Genomic DNA, 20,442 nt, shown 5'->3' on the forward strand with positions numbered 1-20,442 from the left:
TCCAAGTTATAAAAGATCTTACAGCTAAAAGTAACTCTTTCAAAAAAAAATACATACACTTTATTGAAATAATATATTATTGTCTCCTAAAGTATGGTTTATACACAATTTGCTTGCTGGTTAATATACATACATACGTACTGCTTAAATATCGATTTCAACAATAGCAGTTGTCAAATTACTCCCCATCTGCTAGGCATTAGAGAAAATTTACCTTCTACATGATTTCAAAAGTAAATGCTTCAGTATGATTGATCAAACACTGTAATTGTTAATCTGTATTCAGATGGGGCTACACAAATATTAAGACTTTTTAAAAATCACTTACATACTTTCTTAAAAACTAAAATTTGTATCCTACTTTGTATTAAAAGACTACATACTGGTTTTTATTAATCCTAAGAAGTTTTCTAAAGAGAAAAATTGTGTTCTACACATGATTTTCAACACCATACTCCCTGAAGCATTGCTTATTTTGGTGGAAAATTGAAAACAACCGAAAATCTTTTCAAAGTGCAAGAATAAAACTATAACGGAATGTTGCTGAACTAAAACTAATAATAATGATCTCTATGTACTATCCTGGAACTATATGTCCAATACATTACTAAAAAGAAGCAAATTGCAGAATCTGTATTATGATACTATTTGTATTTAAACAACCACTTCTGGGCCACCTGGGTGGCTCAGTTAGTTAAACATCTGCCTTCAGCTTCAGTCATGATCCTAGGGTCCTGGAATCGAGCCCCGCATTGAGCTCGTTGGTCAGAGGGGAGCCTGTGTCTCCCTCTCTCTCTGCCTGCCATTCCCTCTGTTTGTATTCACTTTCTGTGTCAAATAAATAATTAAAATCTTAAAAAAGAAGCCCCCCAAACAGGGTGATTTTACCTATGTATACATATATACAGTAAAGGATTAACACTGCCCAAAGAAAGCCTAGGCCTTTGTCCTCAGCACCTGGGAGGTAACCTCTACACTTGGACATCTTGCCTGCGAAGATGATCTTTGTTTACCTGGACGGCTTGGGACACACACCAGATAGTCTAATGAGGTGATATATGGGGGTAGGGGGCCTTTGGGCCATATGGCATCTTCTTGACCTTTGGAGGGGCTAAACACTAAGATCACTTACATGGGTGGTCAGACATTTCTATGTGGCCAAGTCCAAACTCTAAACACTAAGGCTTGTATAAGTGTACTTATTTAGCAATACTCCATATTTATGTATCATTGTTATGTGCATAATGTTATGTATGTTATGTATCATTGGTGGGAGAAGTAACTGCTGCCTGCAGAATTCCACTGACAGATCAGTGCTGGAACTCTCCTGGACCCTCCCCTATGTGCCTTTTCCTGTCACTGATTTTAACTTGTATCCTTTCACTGTAATAACCCATAACCATGAGTATAACAGCTTTTTGGCATTCTATTAAGTCCTAGTAAATTACTGAACCTTAGAGTAGTCTTGGGCTTCTAAACACTGCAACATAAAATACATACTTAAAAAAAAAAACCCACACAATCTGATGGTGTGGACAGAGGATCTGATTAGAGAATTTTCCAAAGACATGCAAATGGGCAACAGGTACATGAAAAAGACCTCAACATCACTAATCATCAGGAAATGCAAATCAAAACCACAATGAGGTTATTACTTCACACCTGTTAAAATGGCCATTCTCAAAAGGACAAGAGATAACCAGTGCTGGTGAGGTTGTAAAGAGAAGGGAACCCTTGTGCACCATTGCTAAGAATGTAAATTGGTGCAGGCACTATGAAGGTTCCCCAAAAATTGAAAAGTAGAACTACCACATGAACAAGCATTTCTACTTCTAGGTATACATATATTCAAGGAAACAAAATCATCTCAAAGAAGTATATCAACTATCATGCTCACTGCAGCATTATTTGTAATAGCCAAGACAGCGAAACAACCTAAGTGTCCACTGACTGATGAATGGGTAAAGAAAAAGTGGGGTGTATATATACATACAATTGTATATTATTCAGCCATAAAAAAGGAAATCCTGCCATTTGTGACAACATGAATGTATCTTGAGGGCATTATGTCAAGTGAAATAAATCAGACCAAAAAAGGCAAAAACTGTGATTTCATTTACGTGGAATCTAGAAACAAAACAAACCAAACTCATAGACACAGAATATAAATTTGTGGTTGCCAGCAGCAGGTGATAGGGATGAGTGAAATGGGTAAAGATGGTCAAAAGTTACAAACTTCCAGTTACAAGATAAGTCCTGGGAATGTGATACACAGTATGATCATCATAAATAACAATATTGTATTATATACTTAAAAGTTGCTGAGAGAGTAAATATTGAAAGAAAAAGTTTTATCATCACAAGAAAAAGTTTTAACTGTGATGGGATGTTAACTAGATTTATGGTAATCATTTTGTAATATATACATATACTGAAACATTATGTTTTACACCTGAACCTCTCTATAATGCTATTATGCCAACTGTATCTCAAAGAATACATGCTTGTTTGTATAAACACAAAAAAATTCTGGAAGGATATACATGAAACAACAGTGAGACAGGAGGAATGGAACTTTTCCTTTTTACTATGTACCTTTTCCTTCTGTTTATATTTTGCTCAAGAACATGTACTGTTTCTATAATTTAACTTAAAAAGAACTGTTTATCAGTGTGGCAATGAAAGGAAAGGGGTCCTATCTTTAGTAAGGGTATCTGAGGGAATAAAAGTAGGAAGAAAGAATAAAAGTAAATATACTCATGAATAACTGAATCAAAAAAAGCTAAAAGATGTTATTCCTATTCTGTTTACTAGGACAGGAATGTATATAACATTCTAACATTAAAAAGTTTTAAAATCTTTAAAACAAATAATTTTTTTTGAAGATTTTATTTATTTGACAGACAGATACCACAAGCAGGCAGAGAGGCAGACAGAGAGAGAGAGAGGAGAAAGCAGGCTCCCCGTGGAGCGGAGAGCCCGATGTGGGGCTCGATCCCAGGACCCTGAGATCATGACCCGACCTGGAGGCAGAGGCTTTAACCAACTGAGCTGCCCAGGTGCCCCTAAAATGATTAAGTTTTAATAAGCTTGGAAATTTATTTTCTGGAAAACCCCATTCCAGTGAGGTGGCAGGATTTGAAAACCGCTATTGCAGAAATCATTCTAGACAAAGAGAGAATGCAGTCATGAGGCTCTGGAGAGTGGAAGAAAAGGGACCTTAGCAAGAGGCTTAAAGAAAAGTTCTCCTGTTCAAAAATTAAGCCTAACTGAAATAGTTCAATATGCCATGGAAATTGATCATTATTTTATATAATTACATAAGTCTATTTTATTGTTTAAATCAAACAGTACCTTAAATTAATATTGTGTGTGTACATAAAGGACTGAGGTGCTGGTCACATGCTACAACACAAATTAAAGCTTGAAAGTCTTATGCTAAGTGAAAAAAGTCAGATATTGTATGATTTCACTTTTACAAAATATCCAGAAATATTTTCAAGAAGGTCCAGAAAAGGCAAATCCACTGAGACAGTAAGTACATTGGTAGTTTCTAGGGGACAGAGCATTTGGAAATGACTGCTAATGGGTACAGAATTTTTTTGAGGTGATGAAAATGCTGTGCAGTTCAAGAAAATAGTTATGATAGTTATGAAACATTGTGAATGTGCTAAATGTGACGGAATTGTAAACTTTAAAATGGTAAAATGAATTTTATGTTATGTGTAGTTTTACTACAATACATTCTAGTTATTAAAGTGTGGAATGATGTAGATTAATATTCAAGCTACCACAGTGCATAAATGCTCAGCATAACTTAAAGTAACTGTGCTATGAATTAAAAAGCAAATATAATAATGAGGTTATAAACAGGTTATTCATTTGTCAAAGCCCAATAAAAGCTACACTACAAAGAATAAACTTTAATGTATCCAAATAATAAAACAAAGGAATTGACCTAAGTGACTTTAGAAAATGTTATAACTATAAATTATAAAGCCAGGGACGCCTGGGTGGCTCAGTTAGTTAAGCATCTGCCTTCAGCTCAGGTCATGATCTCGGGGCCCGGGGATCAAACCCTGCATCAGGATCCCTGCTTAGTGGGGAGACTGCTTCTCCCTCTCCCTCTACCCCCCGCTTGTACTCAATCTCTCATTTACTCTTTCCTTCAAATAAATAAAATCTCTTTAAAAAATTAAAGGTTATTATATATGAACCTCATGATAACCACAAACTGAAAACCTATACTAGATAAACAAGACACAATGAGAAAAGAATCTAAACATAACACTAAAGAAAGTCATCAAACCACAAGAGAAGAGAGCAAGAAACAAGAAAGGAAAAGAGGACTATGAAAACAATCAGAAAACAATTAACAAAATGGATCAAGTCCCACACGAGGCTCCCTGCTCAGCAGGAAGCCTGTTATTCCCTCTGCCCCTCCCCCTGCTTGTGCTCTCTCTTTCCCTCTCTGACAAATAAATAAAATTTAAAAAAAATAAATAAATTACAAAGCCATAGTCAGAAACAATCATGTAAACACTGTACTATGGTTGGTAAACTCGTTTCTTACAGAGGTACAGGTTAACAATTCTGAAGTTACTTTGCATGTATAATGAATCTGGACAAATAAATAAATGGATGGTGGATAGCTAGAGCCAGGATTCTCACAGTTGGAAAAGTAATAACAGATTAACAAAGAAGGTGTAAATGAACACTATGATACTGGATTAGACGACACCATTATGAAATCAAGTTTATCTCTATGTACTCACACACAAAGGGATAGATTCATGTGTAGATGTAGACTGGTACAATTATCACCTAGCTTTTGTCTGCTCAAAGGGCCTAGAAGCAATGATACTCCAGTAGCAACAAACCATTTTTCAATAAAAGGCACCATGGCACATTACTGAAATGGTTAATTCTGGGGCAGGAGGCAGAGAAAATATAACATAAGCCTGGAGTACTTTATAGTACCAGAAAGTAATGAAGTGCTTAAAATAACAACAAAAAGTATGACGCATCAAAGGGATACAGGAACCAATCTACAAACCTGAAAGAGCTCCCAATGGCCAAACTGGAACAATTTGAACAACAAAATAAATAACATAGCATTAGTTTATAATCTAACAAATAAACTAATAATAGTCTATATTGCTATAAATCAATGACTGATTATATAAACAAGTAGAAAAGACAAATCTTTCTTAAAGAAAAATTCTAAATTTTATGTGCAGATAATGGCCACTAAGGGAGACAGAGTTTTAATTTCTGCCTTCTCCCAACTTGGGTAAACTAGACTATGTGACCGATTTCCAAAGAACAGAGTAGAGATAAGTAAAAATAATAAATCCAGTAATGTCATGTAGGTCTAATGTACCTTGAATATGATGTGATGAGAAAGGTATTTCACCTCTGGTAAATTTTTTCAAAAATGTATAACCCCAGTCTAATTACAAGAAAAACAACAAACACACTAGTGAACATTCTAGAGAATACTTGCACAACACTCAAGACTGACAAGATAATGCAAAATAAAGAATGAGAAGTTGTCATAGACCAGACAAGACTGTTGGAAACATGATAATTAAACGCAGTGTGATATACCCTAAATCAGATCCTGGAACAGAATGTGGACATGAAAAATGGTGAAATTCAAATACAGTTTGGAGTTTAGTTAACATATGCCAACAATGTATCAATTTCTTAGTCTGGACAAATCCACCTGGCAAAGTAAAATGTTAACAGTGGGAAATCTGGGTGCATTAAATATGGGAGCTTTTTTTTCCTACTATCATTTCAAATTTTCTGCAAAAAATTATTCCAAACTAAAACATTTTAAAATGTCACTAAATGATTTGCATGAAAGTAACAAATGTTATTCTTCATGTCAAGCTTGAATCTTTTAAAAATTTATTTCCTCATGAACAAATCACAGTGTTAAGCATCTGAAACTGTTTTACCTATCTAGAGCAACCTTCTTAAAAATCTGTTTCAATACTATTTACTAGCTTAAAGTTCTCTGATGATAAAACCACCATAGAACTTTCAGACAAATACTTAATAAACTTACTGAGCCTTAGATTTACAATAGCAATGTTACTTTGTTAATTCAATGTTAATTAATTAAATCATTATAAAAAAGGCAAAACAGTACATATATTCAGTTATAAAATGAATAAGATCTGAGAATCTAATTTATAACATGGTAAGTATAGCTGATAACACTGTACTTTAAAACTAAAATTTGCTAAAAGAATAAAACGTAAATGCTTTCACCAAAAAAAAAAAAAAATGGGGATAGTAAATATGTGAGGTCATGGATATGTAACTCAAAAGGATGAATCCTTCTGTTTGGCAGAAAGCTAAGCCTAAGGAACAGGAGGATGGACCTTAGACATCCCGATGGAGAGCCCCAACTGAGGGACCCAGGGGCCACCCAGGGACCAGCCCATTCTACCCACCTAGCAATAAGTTTGCAGTTACAACATCCCTACAGAGTTAAGTTTGTTGTGTTTGTTGCACTTGTGCAGAAAGCAGTCACTTGTCCTTATGTTTCTAGAATAGAAATAATCTTGTGGTTTCCTACCCCATTAAGGCATTTCAAATTTACCTTGGGAAAGGACATGGATTGTTGGCTAATTATTAAATAATCTAGGCCTGTCACTCAAATGTTATGATCCTAGAACCCACCCAAAAGAAGAAACTGATATAAGTCCACACCCAGGAGTTTCGCCTTTGTCTCTCTTGAGCGGCCAATCTTTCCCTTGGAGTACATGTTAATAAAATGCTGCTTTGCCTTTCTTTCATTTTGCTATCCTATAATTCTTTAATGTGGGCAGTGAAAACAGCTGAGGCTTCTTTCCTTTTCATTCTCTCAGTAACACTTCCAAAATATATTCATTTTTCAAAATCATATATTGTAGACTTTAAATATTATACAACTCTGTACATTACAACTGAATAAACCTGAAAACAGTAAAATTTAATAAAAAAGAAGCAAACTGATGGATTCTAAAGAACGCTGACATTTTTGACAGTGAAAATTAGACTTTTTTTTAAAGATTTATTTATTTATTTATTTATTTATTTATTTATTTATTTGACAGAGATCACAAGTAGGCAGAGAGGCAGGCAGAGAGAGGGGGAAAGGAGGCTCCCTGCTGAGCAGAGAGCCCGATGCGGGGCTCGATCCCAGGACCATGAGATCATGACCTGAGCCGAAGGCAGAGGCTTTAACCCAGGTGCCCCGAAAATTAGACTTTAACACATCTAAAACCTCAAAGTATCTCAAAGTAACATAATAATTTAAAAAGAAAAAAGGTACAAATAATTAAAAATTAGTTTTGTGAATAATACAATTTGCTGCTTTTCCAGGTGCCAAATAAGAAATATTTGGATCTTGTATTATGAGAATTACTGTCATAAGGCTAGACAGTATTGTAAATATTAACCTTCCATAGTGATGACACTTTAAAACAACAGGGAAAAAAACCAGCAGCAACTCTTCTAATGACATAAAGTTGAGAAAGAAATTTAACTGTTTTCAGAGTATGAAGAGAGAGGTCTTATTACCATCTAATATTCAGACAGCTGGAAGAAACTGCAATTGTGACTTAGGCACCAGATGCATTTTTATTTGTTTACAATATCTCCCCTAAAAACCCTAAACACTTCTAGACTGAAAAACTGGCAACATTAAGAGTGCTTTCACCTTAATAAAATTATACTAAGAAACAGAAAGAAGGAAAAAAATAGGACAAATGAAACAAAAACCAGATACTGAATAGTTGTTAAACAGAACATCAGCATATTTTTTATTCAACTTGCTTATTTATCTCAGTGCCTGTTAATATATTACCTGGATCAACCAAAGCCTTGTTAAAGATTTCCTTAAGTTTCCTACTCTTCACATTCCTTCCTTGAGCAAGATTTCTGTACATCTCATAGCCTATGATCATAACACCACCATCTTCTTGCCACCTCTGCAGCATGTAGCTTCTCTCCTGAGGACGTTTCACAGTTGCTAATTCAGAGACCTTTTGTGGGAAAATAAAGATTTTTAAAGGTAGCTATTAGGAATGTAGGAATACTGGATATTCCTATGGAAATATGCATAAATGGTAATTAATCTTTTACTATATGAATTTCATGCAGTTATTTTAATAAAAGAAAATATTTAAATTATAATACCTCAAGCTTCTCATCATCTTTTAATCCCTCCTGCCACTTCTCAAATTCATTCATCCAATTCAAAGCAGTATTAAGAGGACAAACCACCAAAGCTGTGCTGAAATCCAATTTGTCGCACAAAAGAACTGTATGAAGAAAACTTACCACCTACAAGAAAACAAATTAAGTTATCATCATCAACTAAAATATCTGAAAAAAGTTAAAACCATCGTACAATTTACTAGTTTTGTTTTCTTTTACCTTCAAACAATAAAGCAACCAACCAACGGTCATAATTTCCAAACCAGGCAAAGTATGGGGAAAGAGATATAATATATAAAAAGATAGCATCTGGGGCGCCTGGGTGGCTCAGTTGTAAAGCGTCTGTCTTTGGCTCAGGTCATAATCCCAGGGTCCTAGGACCAAGCCTGCATCAAGTCACCTGCTCTGCGGGAAACCTACTTTCTCCCTCTCCCATTTCCCCTGCTTGTATTCCCTTTCTTATTGTCTCTCTCTTTGTCAAATAAATAAATCTTTAAAAAAAGATGGAGCTTGATTACATGATGTATGAAGTTCTTCTAACTCTAAAGCTTCACGATCCTGTGATCAATAATAACAGTAAAAGAAATAACCACACCAAAACTAAGTCCCTACTCTCTGCACAATGTCCCTCCCTACAAACCTCAGAAACTGCCATTGCCAATTTAGAAGAGTGGTGTTATACAGTATTTTCTTTCATTTTATATTGTTCTGAACTGATATCTTGTGAAGATGGAGGTGAAATATGAGGACCCTAGGCTCACCTCATCCCACAAATACAATAACTATAAAATCATCATAAATATCCCAGAAATAAACCTAAAGACTGGGAGAACAAACTCTGTAAGTGAAGGTAGAAAAGAGGCCACATCAAAGACGGTAGAAAGTACAGCCATGTGGTTTGGGACAGAAACGGATCAAGGCCACCATGGTGGGCAGGGAGATGCAGTCCTGGAGAAGGACAAAAGATAGTCTACCACACAGGGTAGCACACAGGAAAAATGAATCCCAAAAGCAACTGGCTTGGAAAATGAGGGCGCCAAATTTGTTGAGTTCTTGCAATCAGTGGAGCTTAAAGTCCTGAGTTTTAAAGGTCAGCAGGCATGGCTGAGATACAGCCTGGAGGATACTGTGCTGCTCCTGGAGAGAAGGCAAACAGTGCATGGACATATAGCATGGAAACAGCAAAATGAAGGGCACCTGGGGGCACAAAGTAGGGAGGGTTTTTGCTCCTCTCAGACCACATCCCAGGGAAAGAGCATTCACAAAGAGACCCCTCCAGGAACAAAGAAACCAGTCAATATCTTCTTTTCACCCCTCCCCTCAGCATAAGCACAAGAGCACCTGTGGGAAGCAGAAAAGCACTAACATTTGTTACCTACCTCGTTTAGACTAAGCCCCAACTGCCAGCATTTGAGCAAAAGCACCCCTCTGGGTCATGCTTCCCTTAGTCCCAGGGGAGAAGGCCCTCTTCCCCAGAAGACCTGCCCAAATCTCTGCTCACACCATGTCTCCCAACCTGGAAGTTTTCAAGATCTCAGCTCAGTAGCAGTTATAACCCTTTTCATTTCAGAAGTAGACCTGAGCACACCTAGTTAAAAGATGCCACATTCAAGCAAGGAATCACACTGCCCACAACAGACAAAGAGAGCCTCTACAGAAGGCTTCTGTGAAGGATAAAGCAGCCAGGACAAAACAACAAAGCACACACAGCATCCACTGGAGACACTCCCACAAACACCAGACCCTAGGGATCAGGGGACACTATATGTCATGGCACTACAAAACCTTTTCTTCATAAGGCCTTTTTTTTCTAAAGAACAGGAAACCAAGCTCACTTTTCTAACACAGAGAAACACATACAGAGGTGTAGACAAAATGGAAAGATAGAGAAATTTAACCCAAAGGAAAGAATACAACAAGGCCACAGCCACATATCTAAACAAAACAGATATAAGTAATATACCTGATAAATAATTTAAAGGAATAATCATAATGATATTTACTGGACTTGTGAAAAGAAGACATGAGTGAGACCCCTAACAGAGGGATAAGAAATAATCTAGCAGAGATAAAAGGCTTAATAAATGAAATGAGGGGTGCCTTGGTGGATCAGTTAGTTAAGCGCATCTGCCTTTAGCTCAAGTCATGATCCTGGGGTCTTGGGATGGAGTCCTGTATCAGGCTCCTTGCTCAGTGAGGAGACAGCTTCTCCTTCCCCCTTCCCTCCCCACACCCACTGATGCTATCTATCCTGCTCACTCTCAAATAAATAAATAAAATCTAAAAAGGGGGGCATCAGTAAGTGACATGAAAAACAGGTTAGATGGACTAAAATTTCTGTGCTGGAAGAAGCACAGAAATGAATTAATGACCTGGAAGACAGAGAGTAATGGAAAGTAATCAGGCTAAGCAAAACAGAAAAAAATATTATGCAAAATGAGAAGTGACAGGGAAATGAGTGACTCCATCAAACATAACAAGATTTGTATTACAGGAATCCCAAAGGAAGATGACAGAGGAAAGAGGGCAGAAAATTTATTTGAAAAAAATAATAGTTGAAAACGTCCCTTACTTGGGGAAGAAGCAGATATCCAGTTCCAGGAAGCACAGAGAACTCCCAACAAAAGCATACCAAGACATACTGTAATTAAATCAGTGAAATATGGTGAAAAAAAATTTTAAAAGCAGTAAGACAAAAGAAGAAACTAACATAAAATGAACAACCCATAAGGCTACCAGCAGCTTTTAAAGCAGAAATTACAAAGTGAAAAAAACATGTAGAAAACTACATGGAAACAAATGAAAATGAAAACACAGTGACCAAAAACGTCTGAGATGGAGCAAAAAAAAGCAAGGTTACACCAATACTAGCTACCTTAAGAGGCAAAAAAATATCTGAAATAAACAACCCAATCTTATACCTAAAGAAGCTAGGAAAAAAGCAACAAACAAAACCTAAAACCAGCAGAAGGAAGGAGATAATAAAAATCACAGCAGAAATAAATGATTCAGAAAATAAAAAATAGAGAAGATCAATGAAACAAGGATCTGGTTCCTTGAAAAATATCAATTAAATACATAAACCCCTAGCTAGACTAAGAAGTAAAAAGAAAGAAAAAGAAGCGTTGACAAGGATGTGGAAAAAAAGGAATCATCTTTTTGTGGGAAAACAAACTGGTAGAGCCACAGTGGAAAAGAGAATGGAGACTCCTCGAAAAGTTAAAAATAGAATTGCCCTATAATCCAGCAATCACACTACTGGGTATTACCCAAAGAGTAGAAAAATACTAATTCATTCAGAGGCATACATGTTTTTTAAACATACTATGTTTTTAAAAAGCATAATTTACAGCATCCAAATTATGGAAGCTGCCCAGGTATCCATCCATAGATGTGTAAGGATGTGACACACACACACACACACACACACACACACACACACACACACACACACTGGGATACAATTTAGCTGTAAATAATATTAAAATCTTCCAATTTGCTACAACATGGGCGGAGCTAGAAAGCAAAATGCTAACTGTAGTAAGTCAGTCAGAGTAACAAAAATACCACAGGATTTCACTCATATGTGAAATTTAAGAAAAAAAAATAAATGAACAAAGGGAAAAAAAGAGAGAGGGACAAATTAAGAAAAAGACCCTTACTCAGAAAGAACAAACTAGTGGTTACCAGAGGGGAGGGTGGTAAGGGGACAGAATAAATAGATGATGGGGACTAAGGGGTGCACTTGTCATAATGAGCACTGAGTGATGTATGGAATTAGTGATAACTATACTGCATACCTGAAACTAATAGAACACTGTACATTAACTGAATGAAATTAAAAACTTAAAAGCCAATGCAGGGGTGGTTCAACATCTACAAATCAATCAACATGATATGCCGCATTAATAAAAGAAAGCATAAGAACCATATGGTCCTCACAACAGATGCAGGAAGAAATACATGATGCATGACAAAATACAGCATCCTTTCTTAATAAAAATTCTCAAGAAAGTAGGGATAGATTGCAACCTACCTCAACACCATAAAGGCCATATATGAAAGACTCACAGCTAACATCATCCTCAATGAGGAAAAACTGAAGAGTTTTCCCCTAAGGCTAGGAACATAACAGGAATGTCCACTCTAACCACTCTTGTTCAACACAGAACTGGAAGTCTAGTCTCAGCACAAAAAGAAATAAAAGGTATCCAAATCAGCAAGGAAGAAGGAAAACATTCAGTCTTTGCAGACAACATGATACTCTGTAGAAAACCTGAAAGACTCCAAGAAAAAACTGATAGAACTGACACACAAATTCAGCAAAGTCAGGATATAAAAGCAATTTACAGAACTCTGCTTCGTGTCTACACACCAACAATTAAGCAGCAAAAAGAATAATCAAGGAATTTATCCAATTTATGATTGCACCAAAAAACACAAGATAACTAAGAATAGCCTAACCAAAGAGGTAAAAGATTTATACTCTGAAAACTACAGAACATTTATCAAAGACAATGAAGAGGACACAAAGAAATGGAAAAACATTCCATTCTCATGGATAGGAAGAACAAATATTGTTGAAATGTCTATACCACTAAAAGCAATCTACACATTTAATGCAATCCCTATCAAAATAGCATTAGTATTTTTCACAGAGCTAGAACAAACAATCCTAAAATTTGTATGGAAGCACAAAACACCCCAAATAGCCAAAGCAATCTTGAAAAGGAAAAGCAAAGCTGGAGGCATCATGATTTCAGATCTCAGGCTGTATTACAAAGCTATAATCACCAAGACAGTATGGTACTTGCCTGAAAACAGATACATAAAGCAATGAAACAGAATAGAGAACCCAGAAATGGAACCACAACTATATGGTCAACTGACAAAGCAGGAAGGAATATCCAATGGAAATAAGACAGTCTCTTCAACAAATGGTGCTGGGAAAAATGGACAGCAACAGGCAAAGAATGAAACTGGACTTCTTTATTTCCACCACACACAAAAATAAATTCCAAGTGGATGAAAGATCTAAATGTGAGACAGAAAACCATCACATTCTTAGAAAACAGGCTGCAACATCTTTGACCTTAGCCATAGCAACTTCTTACTAGACATTTCTATAGAGATAAGGAAAACAAAAGCAAAAATGAACTACTGTGACTCCATCAAGACAAAAAGTTTCAGCACAACAAAGGAAACAACAAAACTAAAAGGCAACCTACCAAATGGGAGAAGATTCTTGAAAATGACATATCAGATAAAGGTCTAGCATCCAATATCTGTACAAAGAACTTATCAAACTGAATACCCAAAAAATAAATACTCCAGTTAAGAAGTAGTCAGAAGACATGAACAGAGATTTCTCCAAAGAAGACATGAAAAATAGAACTACCCTACAATCTAACAATTGTACTACTAGGTATTTATCCAATGGATAACAAAACTACTGATTTGAAGGGACACATGCACCCCTATGTTTACAACAACACTATCAACAATAGCCAAATTATGGGAAGAACCCAAATGTCCACTGACCTATGAATGGATAGTTAAGATATGGTATATCTATACAATGGAATATTACTCTACCATCAAAAAGAATGACACAAGGGCAGCTGGGTGGTTCAGTGGGTTGAGCCTCTGCCTTCAGGCCAGGTTACGATCTCAAAGTCCTGGGATCAAGCCCCACATTGGGCTCTCTGCTTAGCAAGGAGCCTGCTCCCCCCTCTTTCTCTGCCTGCCTCTCTGCTTACTTGTGATCTCTCTCTCTGTCAAATAAATAAATAAAATCTTTTAAAAAAATGACACATTGCCACTAGCAAGGACATAAATGGAACTAGAGTGAAATAAGCCAGTCAGAGAAAGACAAATACCGAATGACTTCACTCATATGTGGAATTTAGGAAACAAAATAGGTGAATATAGTGAAAGGGAAGGAAAAAAAATAGGGTAAAAACTGAGAGGGAGGCTGGGGTGCCTGGCTGGCTCAGTTAGTTACGTGCCTGTCTTTGGTTCAGGTCATGATCCCAAGGTCCTGGGATCGAGCCCCACATCGGGCTCCCTGCTGAACAGGGAGCCTACGTCTCTTTCTGCCTTTCCCCGTGGCTTGTGCTCTCTCAAAGAAATAAATAAAATCTTTAAAAAAAAGCTGAGAGGGATGCAAACCATATGAGACTTAACTGTAGAAGACTGTTGGAAGGGAGGTGGGGAGGGCTAGGAGGATGGGCTAAATGGGTGATAGGCATTAAGGAGGGCACTTGTGATGAGCACTGGGTGTTATATGTAAGTGGTGAGTTACTAAATTCTACTCCTGAAACCAATACTACAATAATACAACAATTAATATTGTTAAGTAACTTGAATTTCAATAAAATCTTGGGGAAAAAAAAGAACCTTAAAAGCCAAAACAATTGGTTAAAATGGTTAAAAAATAAAAAAAAAAATAAAGTGTTCTGACTCACTAAATTTGTAATTATTATCTCATGGCTTAATATTACATATATATTCAAAAATATATATACATAAATATTCACTAATATCATCTCTGCCACAAGTCCTGCCAATCAGAAATTCGGTATTTTAATAGTGAAAAATAGTTTATATTCTCATTACTATAGGATCACAGACTATTAAAAAAAAAGGAAGTTCATTTCCACCTCAGAATCTTTGCAGTTTTTACTGGCAATGCCTTGTAACCCCAATCCTTCACTTCATTAGGATCTCCACTCATACATCACCTCCTTGAAGTTGCATTCGCTCTCTATTCTCTTTGAACACTTACTAGCTGAACGTACATATTTGATTAAAATCTCTCAACTGCACTACAATATAAGCTACCTGAGGAAGAGCTCTTGTTACTCCTGTTTACTGGCTGCTGTATCTCCAGACCCTATAACTTTGCCTGGGACAGAGAATATAATCCAACATATAATCCTGAATTCATGAATGCACAAGAACAGAACACCTTCATGTTCTTACCTGTAAAGTCTTACCAAGGCCCATACAGTGTGCTAGAATGCATCCTGAACCTGGAGATTTCTTTGTTTTTTTTACAGATTCACAGCAGCAATCCCACATAAACTGAACACCTAAAAATGATAGCTTCACTGAGTTTAAAGATCCAAGTTAAAAATCTTCCTTCACACACACATCAAAAACATAACAAAAACTTGTAAGAAACAGAATCTTAAAATGAGATGAAGAATCTCTTAAATATATATGAAATCCCCCCACCCTCACTAAGGTTAATTAGGAAAAAAAAAGATAGTAAACTGAAGCATACAACAGGGCAATTTTCCTTCATTTGTCTATTCTATCATAGCAAACCTTCATTTCCTGAGAAAATCTGAAGAAACATATGAATAATCTAATATACAAATGTTATCTAAAATTTTACCTAATTTATAGATTCCTATCAAATATTATTTCAGGTTTATTGATTAGGAAAACTACCACGGAGATAATTTATCATTTCTCCTTTCATTCACTAGTAAAGACTAAAGAAGAAAGGGGGCTCACTACTCAAGGAGTAGAACTGTAGCACTTCTCTTATGACGTCCTTCACTTACACACTCAAAACTGACTTACTCATTCCACTTTAACAAAACAGAGAGCAGGGATAATTTGGTATCTTTCAAAATACCAATGTCAGAATATTAACAAACATACCTGAAAAAAATGTTGAAACAGAATTTCCTAAAAAAGGCTTTAGCTAATGGTGGTTCTCTCCCTACCCTGTAGCTGCCCCTACCCAACCATGGCAAACTATATGAAATCCACTTGCAATACGTACCCATTTGTATGTGGCACTTATTTTGCCTCTACAACACTCATTTTCTTTGCAATCATTCAATTGTTTCTCTTCATTTATTTATGAGCTCTACAAGAGGTCTGAGTTCATGTCTGTTTTGCTCACCAATGTGCCTCTAGTGCTTACCAGAATGTGAGGCACACAGGAGACACCAAATACTGGTAAGACTTAATTAAAAATGCTTTAATCATGGGGCACCTGGCTCAGCTGGTTAAGTATCTGACTTGTGATTTAGGCTCTGGTCTTGATCTCAGGGTCATGAGTTCAAGCCCCACATTGAGCTCCATGCACTGGGGGGAGCCTACTTAATAAAAATGTTTTCATCATAAAATTGTTTCTTACCATCTACTTGATGTGGTTTCAATTTGATAACCATATTTCTATGAACCTGCACTAAAGGTTCTTTGGTTTCTTCATCTTCATCTAAAACCAACTTGGTTGTTATTGGACACTTGGTGGGTGAAGCATCTTCAATTTCTATCACCTATAAGAAAGGGAATTATAGTTAGCTAACTCAAAGAAATCTTTCAAGCAATGTTGGAGTATTAGTGTTATTAAGGGAAATTTTCCAAAATATAGACATATCTATTTATGCACCACACATTCACTATTTTGGTTCAAGTAAGATCATGACAGAGCACAGGTTAATACATGATTTCCAAAATTAATACCTATATAAGACTTTGAACCACTGAGGAAATACCAGCAATTTAATTCATCAGTTCTCACATACATGATAGGTACAGTTGTGAGAAATGCAGTACTCTAAAATAAACTATAGCACCAGCTTACAATTTTTAACAGACACATGGGTCCCAAACAAAGATGCTTTTATCTTCCTAGAAGACATATGAAAATGTGAAAGGGCACTTAAGGTTGTCACAATGACTAGTCAGGAGTGGTATTTAATACAGGCAGAGAGCAAAGTAAATACAGATGTTCAGTAACATAAAAGTCCTAAACAAGAACTGTTTGACCCAAAATGCCAAACAATTCCCACTGCAAAACAATGTAAATATGTACTGTGAAAGGGAAAAACTTTTAGAAACATTGGTTTGAGAACTACAGGCTCCAAAAAGTTACAAAAATATAAAATATCCTCTAACTGTAAAAGGGAAACAATAATCTCAGGTTTCTTATATAAGAAGAAACAAATAGATATAAATACATGTGAATACATGTATGTGTATACATTTTTTTGCTGTCTTATCCCAATATCTATCCATTACATAATACACCCAAGAACTGTATAAGGTAGGTACAAATATTCCCATTTTACAAATAAGAAGAAGTGAAGGACACAGAAGTTAAATAACTTACACAAAGTCATATAACTATTAAGTATTACAACACTAAGCTACCAAGAGGATTAGATATTAGAGTCCTTGCTCTTAAGCACTACACAATACTACTTTAACAAAGGCAGTGCTGTTCTCAACAAACAACTTTATGATTCCATGAAAACCAATAAAGATCCATTATTTTGTTTTTTATAAGATTCATGATTTTAAAAATACAGACATTATGATCTTTAAGGAATACAATTTACCCAGTATTTCCTTTCTTATTTAGAACTGTAATCATGTACTCAGAGTAGGCTGGGATGACATCAGGTCACAGGAGTTCAGTTAGATAGTTATTAAACCATTCCGAACACCTACAAATCCAAAAGGAGATCAAAGAGAAGAGCAGCAATTCTAGGAACAGAAAATCGACCACTTTCTGGAAGGCAGAACGTGTGAAGAAGTAAATCCGAAAAGATGGAAAGATACACCACGGTGGGAGAGGCCGGCTCCCAGCAAGCAGCAGAGCAACAGAACACAAAATCAGAACTATTATAAAAGTCTGCTCCACTGAGGGACATTGCTCCAGAGGGTAAGCGGGGGTGGAGCCCTTGTGGGGACAGCGTGGTCTCAGGTCCTGTGGGGTCACAGAAGGATCGGGAGTGTCTGCGTGTAGAAGAGCTTGCAGGTATTAGAGCAGGGAAGCCGGCTGGCTACAGAGACAGAGCCTGATGATGGAAGACCACAGCAGCAGGATCTGGTGGGTTTGGAGACCCCAAACGGGGCTCTGTGCCAGAGATAAAAACGCTTGGTCACAGGCCAGGTGACATCGAAGCAAGCCCAGAGACCAGGGAGATGGGAGTGACTGAGTGCTTTTCTCCAAGAGCACAATGAGGAGTGGGGCACTGAGCTCTTGGTTTCTCCCCCACCAGAAACTGGGAGGCCGCCATTTTCATTCCTGTCCTCCAGAGCTATACAGAAAGTGTTCAGGGAAAAAAAAAAAAAGCTCCCAAGAGTGAACCTGAGATGACTTAGCCTAGCCCCTGGCAAGGGCGGTGCAATTCCTCCTCTGGCAAAGACACTTGAGAATCACTATAACAAGCCCCTCCCCGAGAAGATCAGAAAGAACATCCAATGAAGACCAAGCTCACTGATCAAGGAGAACAGCGGAATTCCAGAGAAGGGGAAAGGAAAGCATGGAATTCATGCCTTTCTCCCCAAGATTCTTTAGTCTTGCAAAGTTAAATTTTTATTTTAATTTTTTTCTTATGAGAATATTTTTTACTCTTTCTCTTTTAACGTTTTTTAATGAGTCTACCTTAACAAGACTTTTCTTTAAAAAAAATCTTTTTGAACCTTCATTATCATAGTCATATTTTATCCTTCGTTTTAACTAACTTTATTTCTTAGAGACATACAGGGTTTTTTCTTCTAAAAAATTCTGAGATACAACTTCTAATATCACACCATTCTGAACACCTACAAATCCAACAGCAGATTGAAGAGAAGAAAAGCAGCAATTCTAGAAACATAAAATCGACCACTTTCTGAAAGATAGGACCTACAGAGAAGTGAATTCGAAGCACCAGAAGATAGACCATGGTAGGAGGGGCCAGCTCCTGGCAAGCAGTAGAGCAACGGAGCACAGAAGTGGCGGGGGTGTGGGAGGTTGGGGTACCAGGTGGAGGGTATTATAGAGGGCATGGATTGCATGGAGCACTGGGTGTGGTGAAAAAATAATGAATACTGTTTTTCTGAAAATAAATAAATTGAAAAAATTTTAAAAAAATAAAAAATAAATAAATTGAAAATTTAAAAAAAGCTACTACTGCAAACAACTTTTTGGAAGTAGGCAGAAGTACTGCTTGTAATAAAATAATATCCATAAAACAGGTTAGGAAAGTAATTTTTGTGGTTGTGCCACAATGTTAAAACATGGTAATTATATCAATATATACTGATAGGTTGTTTATTAAATAAAAACAAAATTTGAAGATCGAAAAAAAAAAAAATCAGAACTTTTAGAAGTCTGCTCCACCCAGGAACATCATTCCAGAGGCTAAGCGAGGGTGGAGCCCTCGAGGGGACAGCATTGTCTCAGGTCCCACAGGGTCACAGAAGGATCAGAGGTATCTGAAGGTAGCAGAGCAGGGAAGCCAGCTACAAAGATGGAGCAGAGGAGTGAGCTCTCAGCTCATGGTTACCTTAAACTGTGATCCATGGCACAGTCAGGACACTGCTCTTTGAGCAAGGACCCCACAAGTGACAGATCCAGGGAGACCCCACCAGAAGAGTGGCAAGGATCTGCTGGGATTCGAGACTCTAAACATGTCTGTGTGCCAAAGACAGAAATACTTGGTCACAGACTGAGTGAGCTCAGAGTGCAGCCGGACACCAGGGAAACAGGAGTGATTGAGATCTTTTCTCCGAGGGCACACTGGGGAGTGGAGCCCCAAGCTCTTGGCTCCTCTGGGCCAGAGATTGGGAGGCCACCATTTTCATTCCCTTGACCAGAGCTCTATGGAAATTGGAAACCATTCAGGAAACAAAAGCTCCAGACAGCTAACCAGAGCAGATTACATAGCCTGGACCCTGACAAGGCGGTGCAATTCCACCTCGGGCAAAGACACTTTAGAACCACTACACAGAACCTTCCCCCAGAAGATCAGCAAGAAATACAGCCATGACCAAACTCACTGATCAAGGAGAACAGCGGAATTCCAGAGGAGGGGAAAGCAAAGCATGGAATTCATGGCTTTCTCCCCATAACTCTGAAGTCTTGAAAACTTAATTAAATTAAAAACTCTTTTTTCTTATTCTATTTTTTTTAACTTTTACTCGTTCCTCTTTTAATGCTAATTTTTAACTAGTTTATCTTAACAATACCTTTCTTAAAAAAATCTTTTTGAACCTTTATAGTTATAGTCATATTTTACCTTTCATTGTATCTAACTTTATCTTTTGCATACACATAGGGTTTTTTCTTCTAAAAAATTTTGGGATACAACTTCTAATAGATCAAAATATACCCTAAATCTAGCACAGGATTTGTCATAATCTTCAGCCTGACCAATATCTCTCCACATTCTTTTTCTTTATTTTCCCAACCAACTTACCTTATCAATT

General features: G+C 36.8%; 1 protein-coding gene across 8 annotated transcripts in view; it reads right to left on the minus strand.

The window, feature by feature from the left end:
* The window catches only part of ATRX (ATRX chromatin remodeler), a 290,605-nt gene that overhangs the window by 106,480 nt on the left and 163,683 nt on the right, over window positions 1-20,442 (minus strand). For 7 of the 8 annotated variants that reach the window (XM_032331146.1, XM_032331145.1, XM_032331144.1 and 4 more), the window contains 4 exons: window positions 16,376-16,517; window positions 15,202-15,311; window positions 8,197-8,343; window positions 7,865-8,042 (listed from right to left, as the gene is read on the minus strand). In XM_032331146.1, coding sequence (XP_032187037.1) covers window positions 7,865-8,042; window positions 8,197-8,343; window positions 15,202-15,311; window positions 16,376-16,517 — 577 coding nt within the window. The remainder of the gene's footprint in view (window positions 1-7,864; window positions 8,043-8,196; window positions 8,344-15,201; window positions 15,312-16,375; window positions 16,518-20,442) is intronic. The other variant, XM_032331147.1, reaches the window with a different exon arrangement.

The sequence above is a fragment of the Mustela erminea genome, chromosome X (genome assembly GCF_009829155.1).
Source record: "Mustela erminea isolate mMusErm1 chromosome X, mMusErm1.Pri, whole genome shotgun sequence".
NCBI lineage: Eukaryota > Metazoa > Chordata > Mammalia > Carnivora > Mustelidae > Mustela > Mustela erminea.